The 15,388-nt window shown below is 49.4% G+C and overlaps 2 protein-coding genes across 2 annotated transcripts; both read left to right on the forward strand.

Annotated features, from left to right (window-relative positions):
* Positions 1 to 695: 695 nt before the first annotated feature.
* LOC109435393 (small proline-rich protein 4-like) lies at positions 696 to 1,284 on the forward strand. The gene has a single exon (XM_019713235.3). It carries the CDS (start codon positions 714 to 716, stop codon positions 951 to 953), a length of 240 nt encoding a protein of 79 aa, XP_019568794.2. The 5' UTR covers positions 696 to 713; the 3' UTR covers positions 954 to 1,284.
* A 9,697-nt stretch (positions 1,285 to 10,981) lies between these two features.
* LOC109435385 (uncharacterized) lies at positions 10,982 to 12,995 on the forward strand. Its single transcript, XM_019713226.3, has 2 exons — positions 10,982 to 11,237; positions 12,304 to 12,995. The coding sequence occupies exon 2, from the start codon at positions 12,323 to 12,325 to the stop codon at positions 12,707 to 12,709; it is 387 nt and encodes a 128-aa protein (XP_019568785.3). The 5' UTR covers positions 10,982 to 11,237; positions 12,304 to 12,322; the 3' UTR covers positions 12,710 to 12,995.
* Positions 12,996 to 15,388: the final 2,393 nt, after the last annotated feature.

Here is a 15,388-nt window from a genome sequence, read left to right on the forward strand (position 1 = left end):
AGGGTACAGAGGCCTTGCCCAGCGCTGTGGCTACCCAGTGAGGGGCCCAGGCTCCTTCCTCGGAACCAGGCTGCCTTTGATCAACACCTTCCTGTAATAGTCTCTTACCTCCAGTGATCTATTAGGCCTTCAATTCCCCAGCTCTCCATGGCGCTCCAAGCACTGCCCCTCAGCCAAGGGAAATGAGTCTCCTTAGCATCATCCCCTGGTGAGTCAGGGTGGAGCTGGGATTAGAACTCAGGCTTTAGAGTTCCTGGAACAGGCTTTGTCGGGCCCCATCACTCACACATGACACCTCCATCCAGGACAGCGATGGCCCCTGCCCTCCCCCTCATGCCCATCCGTTCTGGCCCATCAGCTAAGACCTCATGCTTTGATCTTGTAAGATGTCTGGGCTGCCTTTGAATCATCAGCTCAGCACCCCCGTCATAGTTCCTGGTAAGACTTAGAAACAGACTATGTACTCGGTTCAGCCAGGCGTCCACGGGAGGATGGAGGAAGACAGGAGAGCAGAAGAGCATAGGAGGAAGAGAGAGAGGGGCGAGATCAAAACGGGTGCGTGTGAATCACACCATTAACCAGGTTGGGTTCTCCTATCCTTGGCTGGTGGAGAGAATACTCTTCCAGGAGTCAGAAGGGAGAAGTGATGGAGGGAGCCCTTCTCATGGCGTCCCCTGCCCGGGGTTCTTTCAGGCTCACCTGTTCCTCCAGCGATGTCTTACCAGCAGCAGCAGCAGCAGCAGCAGCTGCCCCTGCCCCAGAAGGCCCAGCAGCACCAGGTGAAGCAGCCCTGTCAACCACCACCCAGCAAATGCCAGGAGACGTGTGCACCCCAAACCAAGGATCCATGTGCTCCCCACGCCAAGAAGCAAAGCCCACCCAAGGGCTCAGCTGTCCCGGCCCAGCAGAAGTGCCCCTTGGCCCAACAAGCCCCACAGAGTAAACAGAAGTGAGGTCACCTGGAATGCCACCTGCTCGCCCTCCTGCGCCTCTGCCCCCACCTCCCCTCCCGCCCCCGCCTACCCAGGGCCCGTGAAGCACTGTCAGGAATGCTTCCCACTGAGACCCTCATCACACTTCTCGTGCTGCCTCCACGTCTGCGTCTACCCCCCAGCCTGACGCTCTCCCTGGTGGACGTGAGAAGTCTCACTCTCTCCAACCTCCAGTTTGACCACAGCTATGGCGCAACCACGTCCCAATGCAAGGAATGTATCTGGGCTCCTTCTAGGGTTTCACCCTGACTAGTGGGGACACCAGGAGCCGGTCACCGCTTCTGCCTCATTCCCTTCCCCAGCTCCCCCTCCCTCAGTTTCTCTTCTGTTTCCTCCCCTAATAAATCTGTGCCACATGTCACTGTCTGTGTCCTGGCAGCCGTCTGTGATCGTCCGTTGGTTCCGAGGGGACACTTGGGGAAGTGAGTGTGTGAGCACACACAGGCCCACAGCCTCATGGGCACAGTTGCTCTCTGGTAACTACCGACAGGGAAGCCCACATCCTGAAACGTCTCAGGTAAAGGAAGGGGAAAGCCAGGGAGCCGCTGACGGGAGCCTGGGAGAGTCTCGCTAACTAACTGTATCGAGGGAAATACAAAGGATGGAGAAGGGCAGCTCCCAGCGTTAGAAGCACCCAGCCTACCCAGCCAAAGTGGTTTTTGCCTCTTGGAAGCTATCATTCTTAGAAAGCAGACAAAACAAACCTAAGTGACGTTAAGAGCCCTACAAAGCACTTCTACAAACGCGTGCCAATGGATTCTTCACGTGTTTGTTTACTTATTGTCCATTCATTTACTCCTGCCCTCACTTACTCCCCGCCCGTCTAACATTCAGCAAGCGCTCCTGTGACTTTCGCTTCCACTTCGCCATGCTGGTTCTCCAGGGCTCTCCCGAGACGGTCTACCCGAGTCTCGGTTTCCTCTGCGGAAGTCACAGTTATTTTCCAACACAGGAAAAGGTCATTCCCGAGATCGCCGCATACAGAGTGCGTGCAATTCTACAGTTGGGTTGTCAGGTAGTCCACCTTTATTTGGCTTGTGAAAGAAGCTCTATTTGTACAGCTGGTTTCCTAACCCTGGTCGCCACTGGGTGCCCATAGAAGAAAGCAGCAGCAAACCTTCCAGATATAAACAGAGATAGTCTTTGAAGGAGAGCTCCTGCGTGGGCAGGGGGAGCCAAACACATAGCCCGGTTTTCTCCCCTGGAGCTTTATTTTCCCCTCGAATTTGCTCACTGAACTCTAGTTGGGCAACAGCAATGATAAATCGCGTCTTCATTAAACACTCTGGCCTGAAAAGGCATCAATACCACCTTCTCCACTTCCCCTTAAAATCACCATCTGTGGCTGATATTTCCAAGCAGTAATTCCTTAAAACTCAGTGAGCAGAGGCAATAACCAGGAGTGTCACAGTGTCCCAAATACAGTTAAAGTTCCGGAGTGAATGCTTGTCATTGAAGAGCTCGGATGGCCCTTCTGAGCCCCGGTCCTCGCATCCCAAAATAACTCCTCTGCCAGGTAGAAAGCTCGTGCACCTAGCACACCCCTGGCGTGGCTCCCTCCATCTAAGCCCAGCCAGACTCCTGGTCACATGGTTATGAATGCCCTGTCCATGTCTCCCAGGAAGGCCCTGGCAAGTCCTCTAACACAGACAACGCAGGGCTGACAGTTCTGCGTTGGCTTCAGCTAATTGGCAAGACAGGTGCGACTGAAAGCAATGAGTGATTCTGCAATGAGTGATTCTGCTGTCGTCTGCGTCTCAGGTTCTTAGCTCGAGGGGAAGGAGGAACATCAAACCCTTCCACACCAATGACCAAGGGCAAAGTCCCATCTCTCTTTGACTCTGTGTGGTCCCATTCCCTTCATAAGAAAATGGTGGGTTTTTGTTTTTTTTAATTTAACTCCACTCATCAGAGGTTCACAAAGTAGTAATGTCTTATATATGAAAATCTCATATACATGGTGCGAGAAGTAAGAAAGATTCGTTCGTACCTGGTTCCCCTTCACCTAAAGGAATACAATGTCACAACACAAAGGGACACGTGCATCATTTGGCTCAACGCCACGGCCCAAAGAGAAAACTGAAGGGTTCTCCCAGAATTCCTACACACCCTAAAGTATAAACGCTCCCAGGATACCCCAGAAGACCCAAAATATGCCACAGTCATACAGCACCAGATAATAACTTTTTCCCACATACATTATTCAATTTTGCTACCTCCGTTCTTTGTAAATACTGCTCCTTCTGCCTAAAGTAGCAATTCTCCACCTGGCTCCGTAGGAGATCCTCTTAGTTTTAAAGGTCTGGTTCAAATATTTCCATGGGCCCTCACTTAACATTTTAGAAAGAAATGACACCTCCCATCAGCCCTCGTGACACTATGTACAAATTTCTATTATTAAGTAATATAACTATCATATTGTTTTATGAACTCTGCATGTCATTTTTTGCAATAGCTCACCTTTATGTGTTTAATCCCCTATTAAATTATGAGCCCGTTAAGCCTGGGAGTCTTACTGCTCTTAAGAGTCCCGAACTGTACAACAACTGGCTTTTCCAAAATACTGAAGAAAGAACCTGTTTCTGAGTGGAATGGGGTAGCGTCTGGTAAAACAGGAGACTAGTATAAATCCGGAATCAATTTATAAATTATCTGAACTCGGCTGGGAACCCTAAAACTCCAGAGAGGAGAACTTCAGAGGTGAGCTGAAATGTTGTGGGTGGTGTTTCCATGGGTGCACATGCATATAAAAAGTTCATTGAGCTGTCCTGAAGATTTGTGCTTTTTGTTAGTTTAACCTCAATCAAAATAGAAACATTTCACAATATATAAGTGGATCAAATCCTCACATTGCACACCTTAAACTTACACAATGTTATATATCAATTGTATCTCAATAAAGCTAGGGGGAAAGAAATCTCCCCCCGGCAAAAAAAAAAAAAAAAAAAAATGTCATCAATTACCTTAACTAAATTTCATGAAAGATTTATGATACCTTCATACTAAAACTATAAAACAATATTGAGAGAAACTAAAGAACTAACAAACGAAGAGCTGTACCTTGCATTAGAAGATTACTACACTCTAAAAGAGTCATACACACACAATTGTCTGACTCATTACCAAAAAAATGGCACTGTGAACAAGTGAGAAAAGAAGAATACTTTTTCAGTAAACGGCAGTGAGTCAAATGGACATTCATACAGAACAGATCCACCTGAACCCGCACCTTACACACCCCCAAAAATAATTCCTGGTAAACTATAGATATGAATGTGAGCGTTAAAACAATATTTGATTTTAGAAGAAAACACAGAAGAATGTCTTACTGATCTTGGAGGAGGCAATGAGTTCCTAAATAGCACAAAAGGGCCACCATAAAAAATATTAATAAATTTGGCTATATTAAAACTAAGAACTCTGTTCAACAAAAGATACTAAGTAAAGACACAGACTGGGAGAATTTTACACCCACCACACACACACACACACACACACACAGAGACTCACACATACATATATTCAAATGTATAAATGTATGTGTATGCATATTTGACTATATACATAAACATATATATGTGTATATACAAGTATATTATAGATAAAGCATTATATTCAGGATATATAAAGAACTCCTAAAATCAATAAAAACTGCAGAACACCTACTGGAAAAATGGCCAAACACCTGAACAGGTACCTCACGAAAGAGAATGTACAGGGCAGCCAGATGGCTCAGTTGGTTAGAGAGCGAGCTCTGAACAACAGGGTTGCTGGTTCGATTCCCCCACGGGCCAGTGAGCTGTGCCCCCCACCCGCCCCACAACTAAAGATTGAAAATGGCAACTGGACTTGGAGCTGAGCTGCACCCTCCACAACTAGATTGAAGGACAACAACTTGGAGCTGATGGGCCCTGGAGAAACACACTGCTCCCCAATATTCCCCAATAAATTTATTTTTAAAAAAAGAGAGAGAGAATGTCCAAATGACCAATAAACATAGAAAAAGATGCTGAACACTGGTGCTATAGTCACACAGTGAGATGCCACACAACAGAGGTTAGATACACTAGACTACATCCCATGGGTACATCTCACAAATATAACCTTGCTGGGAAGAAAGCAGACATTGAGAGGACATATAGAACGACCCCATTTATATAGGGTCAGAGTGACCGGCAGGTGAGCTGAGGGAGCTGGTCAAGTTCAGTGTCTTTATCCGGATGCTACGTAGACAGATGCAGCCCTTTGTGAAAATGCACCGAGCTGTGTGCATTTTCCTGTATAATATTATACTTCCAAGTTTTTTTAATGTTGTATGAATTTAGAAAGTACTTAGGCAATATTTCCACCCTGACTGACTTGACAACTGGCCGTTTTTCTCACTGTTCCTGTGCAAACTTCACCGATTTCCCACGCACCCTGTCTTCAAACACCATCCACCACACATCAGTGAGGTGAAAACGATATTTCTGTTTTCAGAGGAAAAGAAAGGCTACTGTACTAACAAACCCTCTAAATGCCAGAGGGGGAGCTTCCCGCCAGCCTTCCTTCTCATCTTTCCACTTGCCCTGAAAACTCTCCACCCCAGGGACACAACACCTGATCGCCATCTGACCCAGCGGCCCACCTGGGCAGCCACAAACCTGGCTGGCATGCACCCTGCCACCTCCTCTGGCCAGGAGCTCCTTGAGGCAAAGTGCCCCGACCTTGGCATCTGCATGCGAGCTGTTCTGACACTCAGTCCCTTCCAGAAAGGAGCAGGGTCCTTTCTGCAGTCAGATGGCTGCAGGGTGGCTTCTCAGCCTCTCCGTCTCCTCACTGTGCCATTGCATCCAATCACGTCAATCCCAAGCCTTAGTTTTCGCACGCCTGGCAAGCTTGAAGGGTTTAATTACCATTATTTGCAGAACTTTTGTGAGGAGGGGTATTAACGTCTATGAATCGGCTGGATACAGCACACGCTCAGTAAATGACTGATCTTGTCACCACTTACAGCTGGGGAAGGTCACTGCCAAAGCATTAGCCTAAGGACACTCCTAGAGAGTGGTCCCATGGGAGCTTTTCACTGGCCCAGGAACCGATGCTAATATCTAACTGTGGTCTCTTTCCCAGCCTAGGGAACAAGAACACTATGACCTGGGACAGAAGAGACGTGCGTTCTGGTTCTGGCTCTGTACTAAATATTAGGTTGGTGCAAACGTAATCGCGATTTAAAAGGCTAAAAATCATTGCAAAAGCCTCAGTTACTTTTGCACCAACCTAGTAGCTCTGTGAGCTTGGCCCCTTCACCTCAGCCCTTTGTCCATTAAGTGAGAAGTTGAGTTGGGCGCCTCCCCCCACCTTGAAATCATGTGGACCTATGCATTTCCTCGGGCCTTTGCATCACTGCGGGTCCTGTTCTCTACTGCAGACATGCCAGCCCCGTGAGAGTGGATCTGCCAGTCTCCTAATAAGCAGACGATATGTGTTTGGGGCATGGGCAGAACCCAGAAAATGAGAGAGTGAATAAATGAATGAGCACATAAAAGTCAGATCCCGTGAACAATGCCAGACTGCGGTAACCAGAAAAATCTAAAAAGAAGCAAAAACTGTGTTTTAGGTGGTTTTGAAAAATAAAGATTTCTTTTGAATGGGCAGGGTGGGGAAGGGCAGAAAGTGATACTTTTTAGTACTTTGGGATTCCCAAGGTCATACTGTGGCCCTACCAGAAGCTCCTTGGAAAGTTGGAAACGTGGACGCTTAATCCACCGAAGGAATTCGAAATATGTCAGCCCAACATATGCCTCTTTGACATAAAAATTATTTTGAGCTGAAGGCAATTAAGAAACAGCTAACACAAAAGGACCCCTGCCCCTTTTCTGCTAGGAGCAGGCTATAAATTCTCCTTTTCCTGGAGACAGACTCTTATCAGCCCAGAAATGGCACCACAGTAATCTACAAGCAAACCTTCCTACTACATGAGTTCCCACCCGTGTGTTTACCTTCCCACAGTTTGCTGCCCTTGGAAGCCTAAAACTGCTCTCCTTTGTCCTGTCACGTCTCTACAAACGTGTTGTTTGTTGAAGATGCTATATAATCCATAGTCCTGGGTCACAGCTTTGTTTTAGGTTTCTTCCTCAAGTGTGCCCTGCACACATTAATAAACTGTTTTTCTCTTGTTCTTGTTCATCTGTCTTTTCTTTTAAAGAGTTTCAGCTAGAAAGCTAAGATCAAGCTTTTGCCTCCCTGACACCTACACAAGGAGTCTTCTCCATACTATTCACGCGATGGTGCCCAGGCAGGTGACCCAGGACCTCCTCCTGGCTCCAGGCCACTGGCTCAGCACCTGCCCAGCCTGAGCTTGTCTTTTGATGATTCCTTGGAGGGGAGGTGGGGTTCAAGGGTGTGTGGAAGTCCTTGGCCTTCCTTGGATGGGACGTAATTTCTTCCCAAATCTCCCAGTACCCTCAGGCCAAACACCTGTATCCCTCAGCATCTAGTCGCATCAACATCAATAGGTGCCCAGACACCTCAGCACCCACCTGCACCTCGTCCCTCCCACCTGCACCTCCTTCCAGCTGTCTGTCTACATCCAGGGACCAGGAGTGAATATATTCTCTTAGAGCAATGATCTTCAAGCCTGATCACATCTGAGGACTTTTTAAAAATCAACTGATGAAATAAAACGAAAGCGGAGCCCAGATATGGATATTTTTTAAAAAGATACTAGATAACGTCGACCTCAGTCAAGGTAGAAAAGCCACACGGTTTAGAATCTGGTGTTTTCCTACTTGTTTGATCATAAAAACCACCTGGTGAACACTTTAGAAATTCAGGTCCTGTGGCCTCCCCTGGCTACTTCTAGGTCATTAGGATGGAGAGGTCGCAGCTGTATTTTTAGCAAGTATCCCAAGAGAGTCTCATGCGTAGGTCACTCAGGGAAACACCCCTCCCTGGTGGGTCCTGGGTCCTGGAAGCCCACCGAGTGCTGCATAAAGGCTGGCACTTCACACCAGGCATTTGGCTGTCACTCAGCAAATATGTGTTAAACAAACGACTGACTGTCTACATCACAAACCAAGACGATTATGGAATGTTCTGAGTCGCTGGAGGTGAGTCTCTAATAACAGATGGACCCTCAGGAGGAGAAAGGCATTGATGTCATGTGTCCACTGTGGTAACTTTGCATATGGAATCGCATCTAGTAACAGCTCGGGAGCCAATATTCTCAGTCCTAACATACAGGTAAGAATAACCATCTTACCTGGCTTGCATCTTGGACCTGCCACTTATTGGCCATGTAAACATGGGCAGGTAACTTCTTTGTGCCTCAACTTCCACATCTGTAGAATGGGGTTTGGCCACCTGTTCCCAGCACTGCTATCGTGAGGATTGGTGTCAAGCGCCCAGAAGAAAGTCTAAGACTTTGCAGGTGCCAAGCAAATGGGAGCTATCACTAGTAAGATACTTTTCCAGTATCACGCACACGCAGACAGTAAAGGAACAGAGCCAGAGTGTGAAGCCAGGACTTTGCTTCCAAACGGGTGATTTACAGAGGTCACTTTGCACTCTGGTGGCACTTGCTTTCGGAGGTGTGTCAGGGACAAAGCAGACACAGCTGAACAAGCAGGAGAGGAGACAAACCACTATGAACAGCCACCTCTGATGGAGTTTTGGAGTCTCCGCAGGAAATGTCTAGCTCACCCTTAAGACCCAGGTGTGTGGATAGTTCCTCTTCCTCATTCCTCACCCCTGCCCCCAAACACACACCTAAAGGTTTGGGGAGCGCCTGCTGGCTCCACAGCTGGGTCACCTCTTGTGAACTTGAGTCGAGGCTCAGCCTCCCACCACGTCCCCATGGTCACTGGGGACACTGAAAATATATGTCTACCTGTGTCTTTGCTATCCATGCCCAGGGAACCTCTATCGCAAACGGACATAAATAGGCAATGGATCGGATCGGCTGTGTGACATCAGGTCCCAGTTAGCCAGCCCCCAGTATCCCTTCTCAGAGTAGCCCTCCAGCTTACAAAACGCCCACACTCCACTAGTCCTGAGGACCACTGTGGCAGAGCTGTCAAGGGACCGTATCCTGACACATCTGACCTTTGTGACCTCTTGGGAGAGTCACTTGACATTACTCTGCCTCGGTTTCCCCATCTAGGGCATGCCCGGGTCATGGCATGATCACCAACAACTTTAGCCACACCCTGTGCCCCACCTCATACAAAGCATGGACTCTGCGGTCATCGCCACCATCCAATCACTGACGGTATTTTCTGGCCAGCACGGACCCCTGAAAGTTTAGTGGGAAAAGAGAGGGGGGTAAAGCCATCACAAAGCCCAAGCTCGCGGCTCCGCTGGGAAGGTCGCTGCCCTTGGGTACACACGTGTACACACACACACACACACACACACACACACACACACCAGAAAAAGGGAACTGCACAGACAACAGGAAGACGTTTCATCTGATTTCAAGGGGAAGGAGAGGAAAGAACGAGGCAAATCAGCCAGAATCATTATGCACAACATTTTCAGCCTGTTCACCCTAAAAATGCTTGGAGCATCATTTCATTTCATCTTTACAACCATCCTGTGAAGTACAATGTACAGTTCCCACTTTAAAGATGAGGACCTCAGAGGGCAGAAAGGTGAGGGGACGTGCTCAAGGTCACCCAGCCAACGAGGACATAGCAAGACTTTGAAGCCAGTGGGCCACTCAGCCTAGGTTCTTCCTTTTCTACCTGTCCTAAGCAAAGAAGCCAGATTTAAATGTTTATCCATCTTCAGGGACTGGGAAAAGAGAAGGGGGGAGGGGGCCAAGGCCTATTCTCAGGGAGACAGTGGCCTGGAGAGGGAATCATGTTCCCGCCTGGGCTGAATTTCTTCTGTGGGCACAGGAGGGCGGAGAGGTTAACACAAAGGAGAACACGGTTTCTGTGGAGAAAGCCTTTGCTCATGGGGTTTGCTGACTGACCTGGGGTGAGTTATTTCACCTCTCTTGGCCTCAAACCTCCCAGTCCTCACTTGAGGAATACAGACTGGGGTTCTCTGAGGCCCATTACACTCGTGGCTGTGTCTAGGCCGTGTCTCTTGTCCCAGGGAGTTGCCGGTCTAATGAGGGAAAGTGGCTCCCAGGCTCGGAGAGTTCCTAGAATGAGATGTGATGGGCAAATACTAAGGACTTTGTTAATCTTTCTTGCATACGTGAGGAAACAAGTATTGCCATGGGAATACAGTCGTTTTTAACAGGCACAGCTCTGGCATGCAGAAAGCCCCCGGGGAGACACAGAGCCAGGAAGAGGGGGAAACATTGCAGCCAGCAAGGGCCGTGGGTATTGGGACTGGAGTTGGAGGGGTCATCACGGAGGGCTCCCTGGGTGGACTTGGGGTGAAGAAAAGACTCCAGGTTTTCAGGTGGGGCTGGTCTACAGTTGGGTTGGGAAGGAGGAAAGGGCCATGGCCAGGAGGCTGGGTGGAGTGGACAGAAAGGTTATCCCAGAAGATGAATTAGCCCTTGAAAATCTCTTAAGTAGGAGAGGGGTGAAGGTGTGGCTGGTGAAAGCAGAGCAGGTTTACCCAGATTCGCAACCAGTCAGGGAGGGGTGGGGTGGGGGGTGATAATTAAGTCATTCTGGATGTGTGCAGTTCAGCGGAATTCGGGAAAAGATGGCGGAAATGGCTCTACGGGTCTTGGACTCCCAGTCAAGGAGCCTACATTCAGTTAATTCCACGATTCTAGCTTCTACCTTAGTAAGGCAGACACCTCGTGCCCACCTCAGCTCCTCTGCTCCCCTCCCCTTTCCTACCTGTTCATGTGCCCGAATGTGTTCTATCCCCCAGAACATGAGGAATAACCATCTCCAGGAGAAAGAGAGCAGGGAGGTGGCAAGGCAACCAAAGGACTCCGCTCTGCCTCCAGGGTTAACTCATTAAATCCTCCAGAAAGGCTGTGGCTCGCCCCTCCCCCAACACAAGCCCTACACTTGGGTCTGAGGGGGATGGTGGCAGCAGGAATTAAGCCCAGGTGACATCACTGTCAGGCAGCCAGTGCCAAAAATATCAAGTGGGTGGTTTTCCTCGCAAAAGCTGAGCCAACTGGTAATTGAGGGGAGTGGGGGTGACTCATGTTTGACAAGTAAGGAATGACAACAGAGGGCCATTTCCTTAAGGTAGGGCTCAGGTATCCTATAAAAAGCCAGCTGCCCGTTGACTCTACACCATACCAGGACGACCCGAAACCCGTCCTTCTCTGCAAACCAGGTAAGTCTCTGATGAGAACCCATGTGAAACTCGCTTATTTTTCATGATTAGAAACGGGACAGAGGCCACCATGTGTAAGCGGGCTGATGCAGGGTGTTAGTTGGAGAGAGAGAATATGGGGTGCCTCTGTTTTCATGTGAAGCACAGTTTGGGTTTGAAGAGAACTTAGGAGGTGGTTACATTTCCGCTGCCTCAGTGGCCAGACATAGGATAGGGGTCAAGTACGAGGACAGATTTGTGCAAGTTCCCCCAGTATGTTCAAAGCAGGGTTACAACTAGAACTCACTTCCGAGCACTCTCAGAAGTGCCACTGTCCTCTCTGGTTATGTTACTTATTATAAAAATTTTAATTCATGCGATGGACCTCTTCTGAGACCTTACTGTAGTTAAGGCACTATGCTAGGAACGTTAGGAAGTTCCTCCATAAACTCACAACCCAGCAGGGAAGGTAGTGCATGTACATAGATGAAACCCAAAGTAGCGGGTGATGGGTGTGGGGAGAGGGGGCAGGGCAGGGCTGTGGCACCGTGGGAGTGCCACACTCAGGGAGAGCTCCCAGTGACGGCACATGACGTCTGTGACGTGAGTGACGATGGAGGAGCATTTGGGCAAGCAGAGCTGGGAAGGACAGCATTGCAGGGGGCTGTGTGAGCAGCGGCTGTGAGTGAAGAAGTGGGCGCTTAGAATCACACACGAGACTGATCCTAGAAGTGACGGCGTGCTGTGCGGTACAAGGCCTGGGTAGCCTGCAGTCGTTTCTGATATATCACTTCCCCAAAGACCGAATAGGTGGTCTTGGGTACTTGCCAATGAGGGATAGCACACGTCTGGGGAAGAAAGGGAGCCAAGGAGCGAATCCTACTGAAATGGACCGAACAACTTGCCTTGAAGCTCCTCCTTTCGAAAGGGCCCAGAAATTATCGAAGCATATTTTGCTCTCAAGTGTAAGGAGACAGGGACAGAGGAGGGTCACTCTTCTAAAGGGGCCTGAAAGAAACCCGATTTGGCATTGAACGTGGCTTTCTCCTTAGTTAATCCTGGTTTAAACCATCTGCTCCGTCTCTAGGTCCAGCCTCTTCTGAAACATGAGTTCCCACCAGCAGAAGCAGCCCTTCGTCCCACCCCCCCAGCTTCAGCAGCAGCAGGTGAAACAGCCCTCCCAGCCTCCTCCCCAGGAACCATGTGTCCCCCAAACCAAGGAGCCGTGTCACACCAAGGTGCCAGAGCCATGCCACCCCAAGGTTCCAGAGCCGTGTCACACCAAGGTTCCGGAGCCGTGTCCCACCAAGGTTCCAGAGCCGTGTCACACCAAGGTTCCGGAGCCGTGTCCCACCAAGGTTCCGGAGCCGTGTCACACCAAGGTTCCAGAGCCGTGTCACACCAAGGTTCCGGAGCCCAGCCACCCCAAGGTCCCTGAGCCGTGTCCCTCAACGGTCATCCCAGCGCCAATTCAGCAGACCAAGCAGAAGTAATGGTGTCCACAGCGAAACCCTGGAGGAGCCGACCACTGGATGCTGAAGCCCCTCTCCCACTCCGTTTATTCGTCCCACTTATGCTGTCACCCTGAGTCGTAACCCCTCCCTCTTTGTAACCTCAAAAAAGATGGTCCTCACTCTCAGTCTGAAAGGCTCTGAGCCCCTGCCTAAGGCTGAAGGTCTCAGTGGCTGAGCTGGTCTTCTAGCTGCTGAGAGCTCATCGGGACAGTGAGTGGGGGGTCAAGGGACTGTTCCCGGCTCTGCTTCCATTAAATCCTTTGTAATGCCATAGCTGGCTCTGTGTGTCATTGACCACCTCGGCTTTCCTCGCTCTTCCCTCAACATGAAGAAGGCGCTGCACACAGAGGGCTGGTTGTGAGGGCTGCAGTCAGAAAGCGCCTAATCCAGGCGCTGAGAACACGCGTGCGTGTGTGTGTGTGTGTGTGTGTGTGTGTGTTGTACTTACAGCACAGTCCTGGGCTGCCGATGGGAGGGCCATCAAAGCCACCTGGAGCCTGTTACTTGGGGCAGCCTCAGCCAGAGCAGGGCTTTCTTCCCTCCCGCCCGAGTGAGTCAGGCCTGTACGTACACGGTATCTGCTTCAAGCCTTCCCTGACTGAGCCCTGGCCCCCAAATAGCCCTTATTCTTTTTAGTTTATTCTACTGTTATTATTATTATTATTATGAAATAGGGCTTCTACATATTCCAACATAAGTATCTGTTCTTCACTCATCCTCCCATCCTGATGTCCCAACACACAGAAGCCAAACACTTAAACACTCACACTCAGATACAAACACACACACATTCACAAACACATACATACCCACACTCACCACAGAGCTACACACAGAGTGCAACACACACACGCACACGGTACCTCTCAGAGAAGAACATAAAAGCAGATGCTTCAAAGAAGAAAAAAGTTCAGGCAGGTTTCAGAAGAAAGAGGGGTTAATACAGATGAGACGAAAAGTCAGTGTAAAGATCACTGAGATATAAACTGTTAGGCTGAAAGGAGACTCAAAGAGCACCTCCCAAAAGGGGAGGGTAATTCATTAAGGTCCCCTGGAAGTCACGTTTCTGAATCACACCCAGAGCCCACTTTTCAGTTTCCCACCCTCTGGCTCTGTCCAATGAAGCCCCATCTTCTTGTGTTTGCTGGTGACCAGTGGGTTTGAAAGGCTCTGTTGAGCGGGGCTGGGATACCAGGGAGCTATCGCTAGAGGCTGAATGACCAACGGAATTTTCAGAAGGGCTGCAGTGGTCATTGGGGAATGAACCCCATTTGTTGACAAGGTGGATGGTCCGTAACATCAAGCAGGTGGGAGGCAGGCAACAGGTAGCACCTGTATGATACACAAGCACTTGAACAAGTTTGGGAGGAACTCCAGAGCCATCTGGAGACTGTAAGATAAAAATTGTCCCGCAAAGTGTGCAGGTTGATGAGTAATTATCAGACTGACAGGAGAGAATGATGTCACTTGGGTCTGTAAGCTTTGCACGAGTTGAAGTGATTTCCGATGGCTGCTCATTGGCATGATGGGAAATGTCAGTGACATCCACAGGAGCAGTCACTGGGGACCTTGAATCGTGATATGTGGCTGGAAGGAACCATCTTAAAGGGGAGCTGTGCAAAATGAGTCAAAATCCTTTAACATCCACATGCCCTCTGCATTCCACTGGGAAATGTGCATTCATAGGCACAAAGATTTATTTATCAGAATGATCACTTCAACATTATATATTATAAGAGATCCAAGATGGCGGCAGAATAGATAAACACTCTGCCTGCTTCCTTCCATGAACACATTACAATTACAACTAAATTATAGAACAATCATCCTGGAGAACCATCTGAAGTCTAGCTGAACAGAAGTTTTATAACTAAGGATATAAAAAAGAAGCCATATTGAGACTGGTAGGAGGGGTGGAGACGGGGAATGCGCCCCAAACCTCCCTGTGGGGGCTGAGAATCAGCAGGGATATCTCAGCCATGGAGGTTCCGGCCTAGAGGAGTGAGGGACCCCAGCCCCCCACATCAGGCTCCCCAGCCCGGAGCACTGGTGTCAGGAAGAGGAGCCCCCACAACATCTGGGTGTGAAAAACAGTGGGGATTCCGACCATCCAGGTGGGACAGAAGGCGGCAGGAAAACCAGCCGTCCTCTTAAGCACAGACTCATTCGCAGGCCCTCACGTTGAATTCCCACAGAAGGACGGTGACTTGGACGGCATGGGAGCCATACTGGGGACAGACTGAAGTGTGTGGCTTTGAGGCAAGGGCTGGAGGATAGTCGCCATTTATCCTCTGTGAGGTCTTCCTCCCCAGCCGCCAGCAGGTGGGCGCCATCTTTCCTGTGTTGAGCCCACCCCCATGTGGCCAAATCTGAATCTGATTGGCCTGGAGCTCCCCGGGGACCCCTCCGCACTCAATTACCCCAACACCGGAAGCACTGTCTCTGTTAGCAGCCAGCCCTGCCCACATTGTACTTTTTCTCGGAAAACTATGGGAGGCTGACAGGCTCTGTGGGTGGTAACTGGCCTCAGGTGTGTTCTGAGACTTTTGCTGAGTAGCTCCAGGCTCAGCACTGGCACCAAACCAGAATTTACATTAACCGGGTGACCACAGCTCCTCCCTCCCCTCAGCTCCTTTCCTCTCCAGTAAGTAGGCTTTT

This window comes from Rhinolophus sinicus, chromosome 7 (assembly GCF_057876585.1).
Source record: "Rhinolophus sinicus isolate RSI-liver-muscle chromosome 7, RSI-T2T, whole genome shotgun sequence".
NCBI classification, from domain to species: Eukaryota; Metazoa; Chordata; class Mammalia; order Chiroptera; family Rhinolophidae; genus Rhinolophus; species Rhinolophus sinicus.

Bases quoted from the DNA above. Each gene is read 5' to 3' on its own strand.
- LOC109435393 (XM_019713235.3), top strand. From the start codon at position 714: ATGTCTTACCAGCAGCAGCAGCAGCAGCAGCAGCTGCCCCTGCCCCAG.
- LOC109435385 (XM_019713226.3), top strand. From the start codon at position 12,323: ATGAGTTCCCACCAGCAGAAGCAGCCCTTCGTCCCACCCCCCCAGCTT.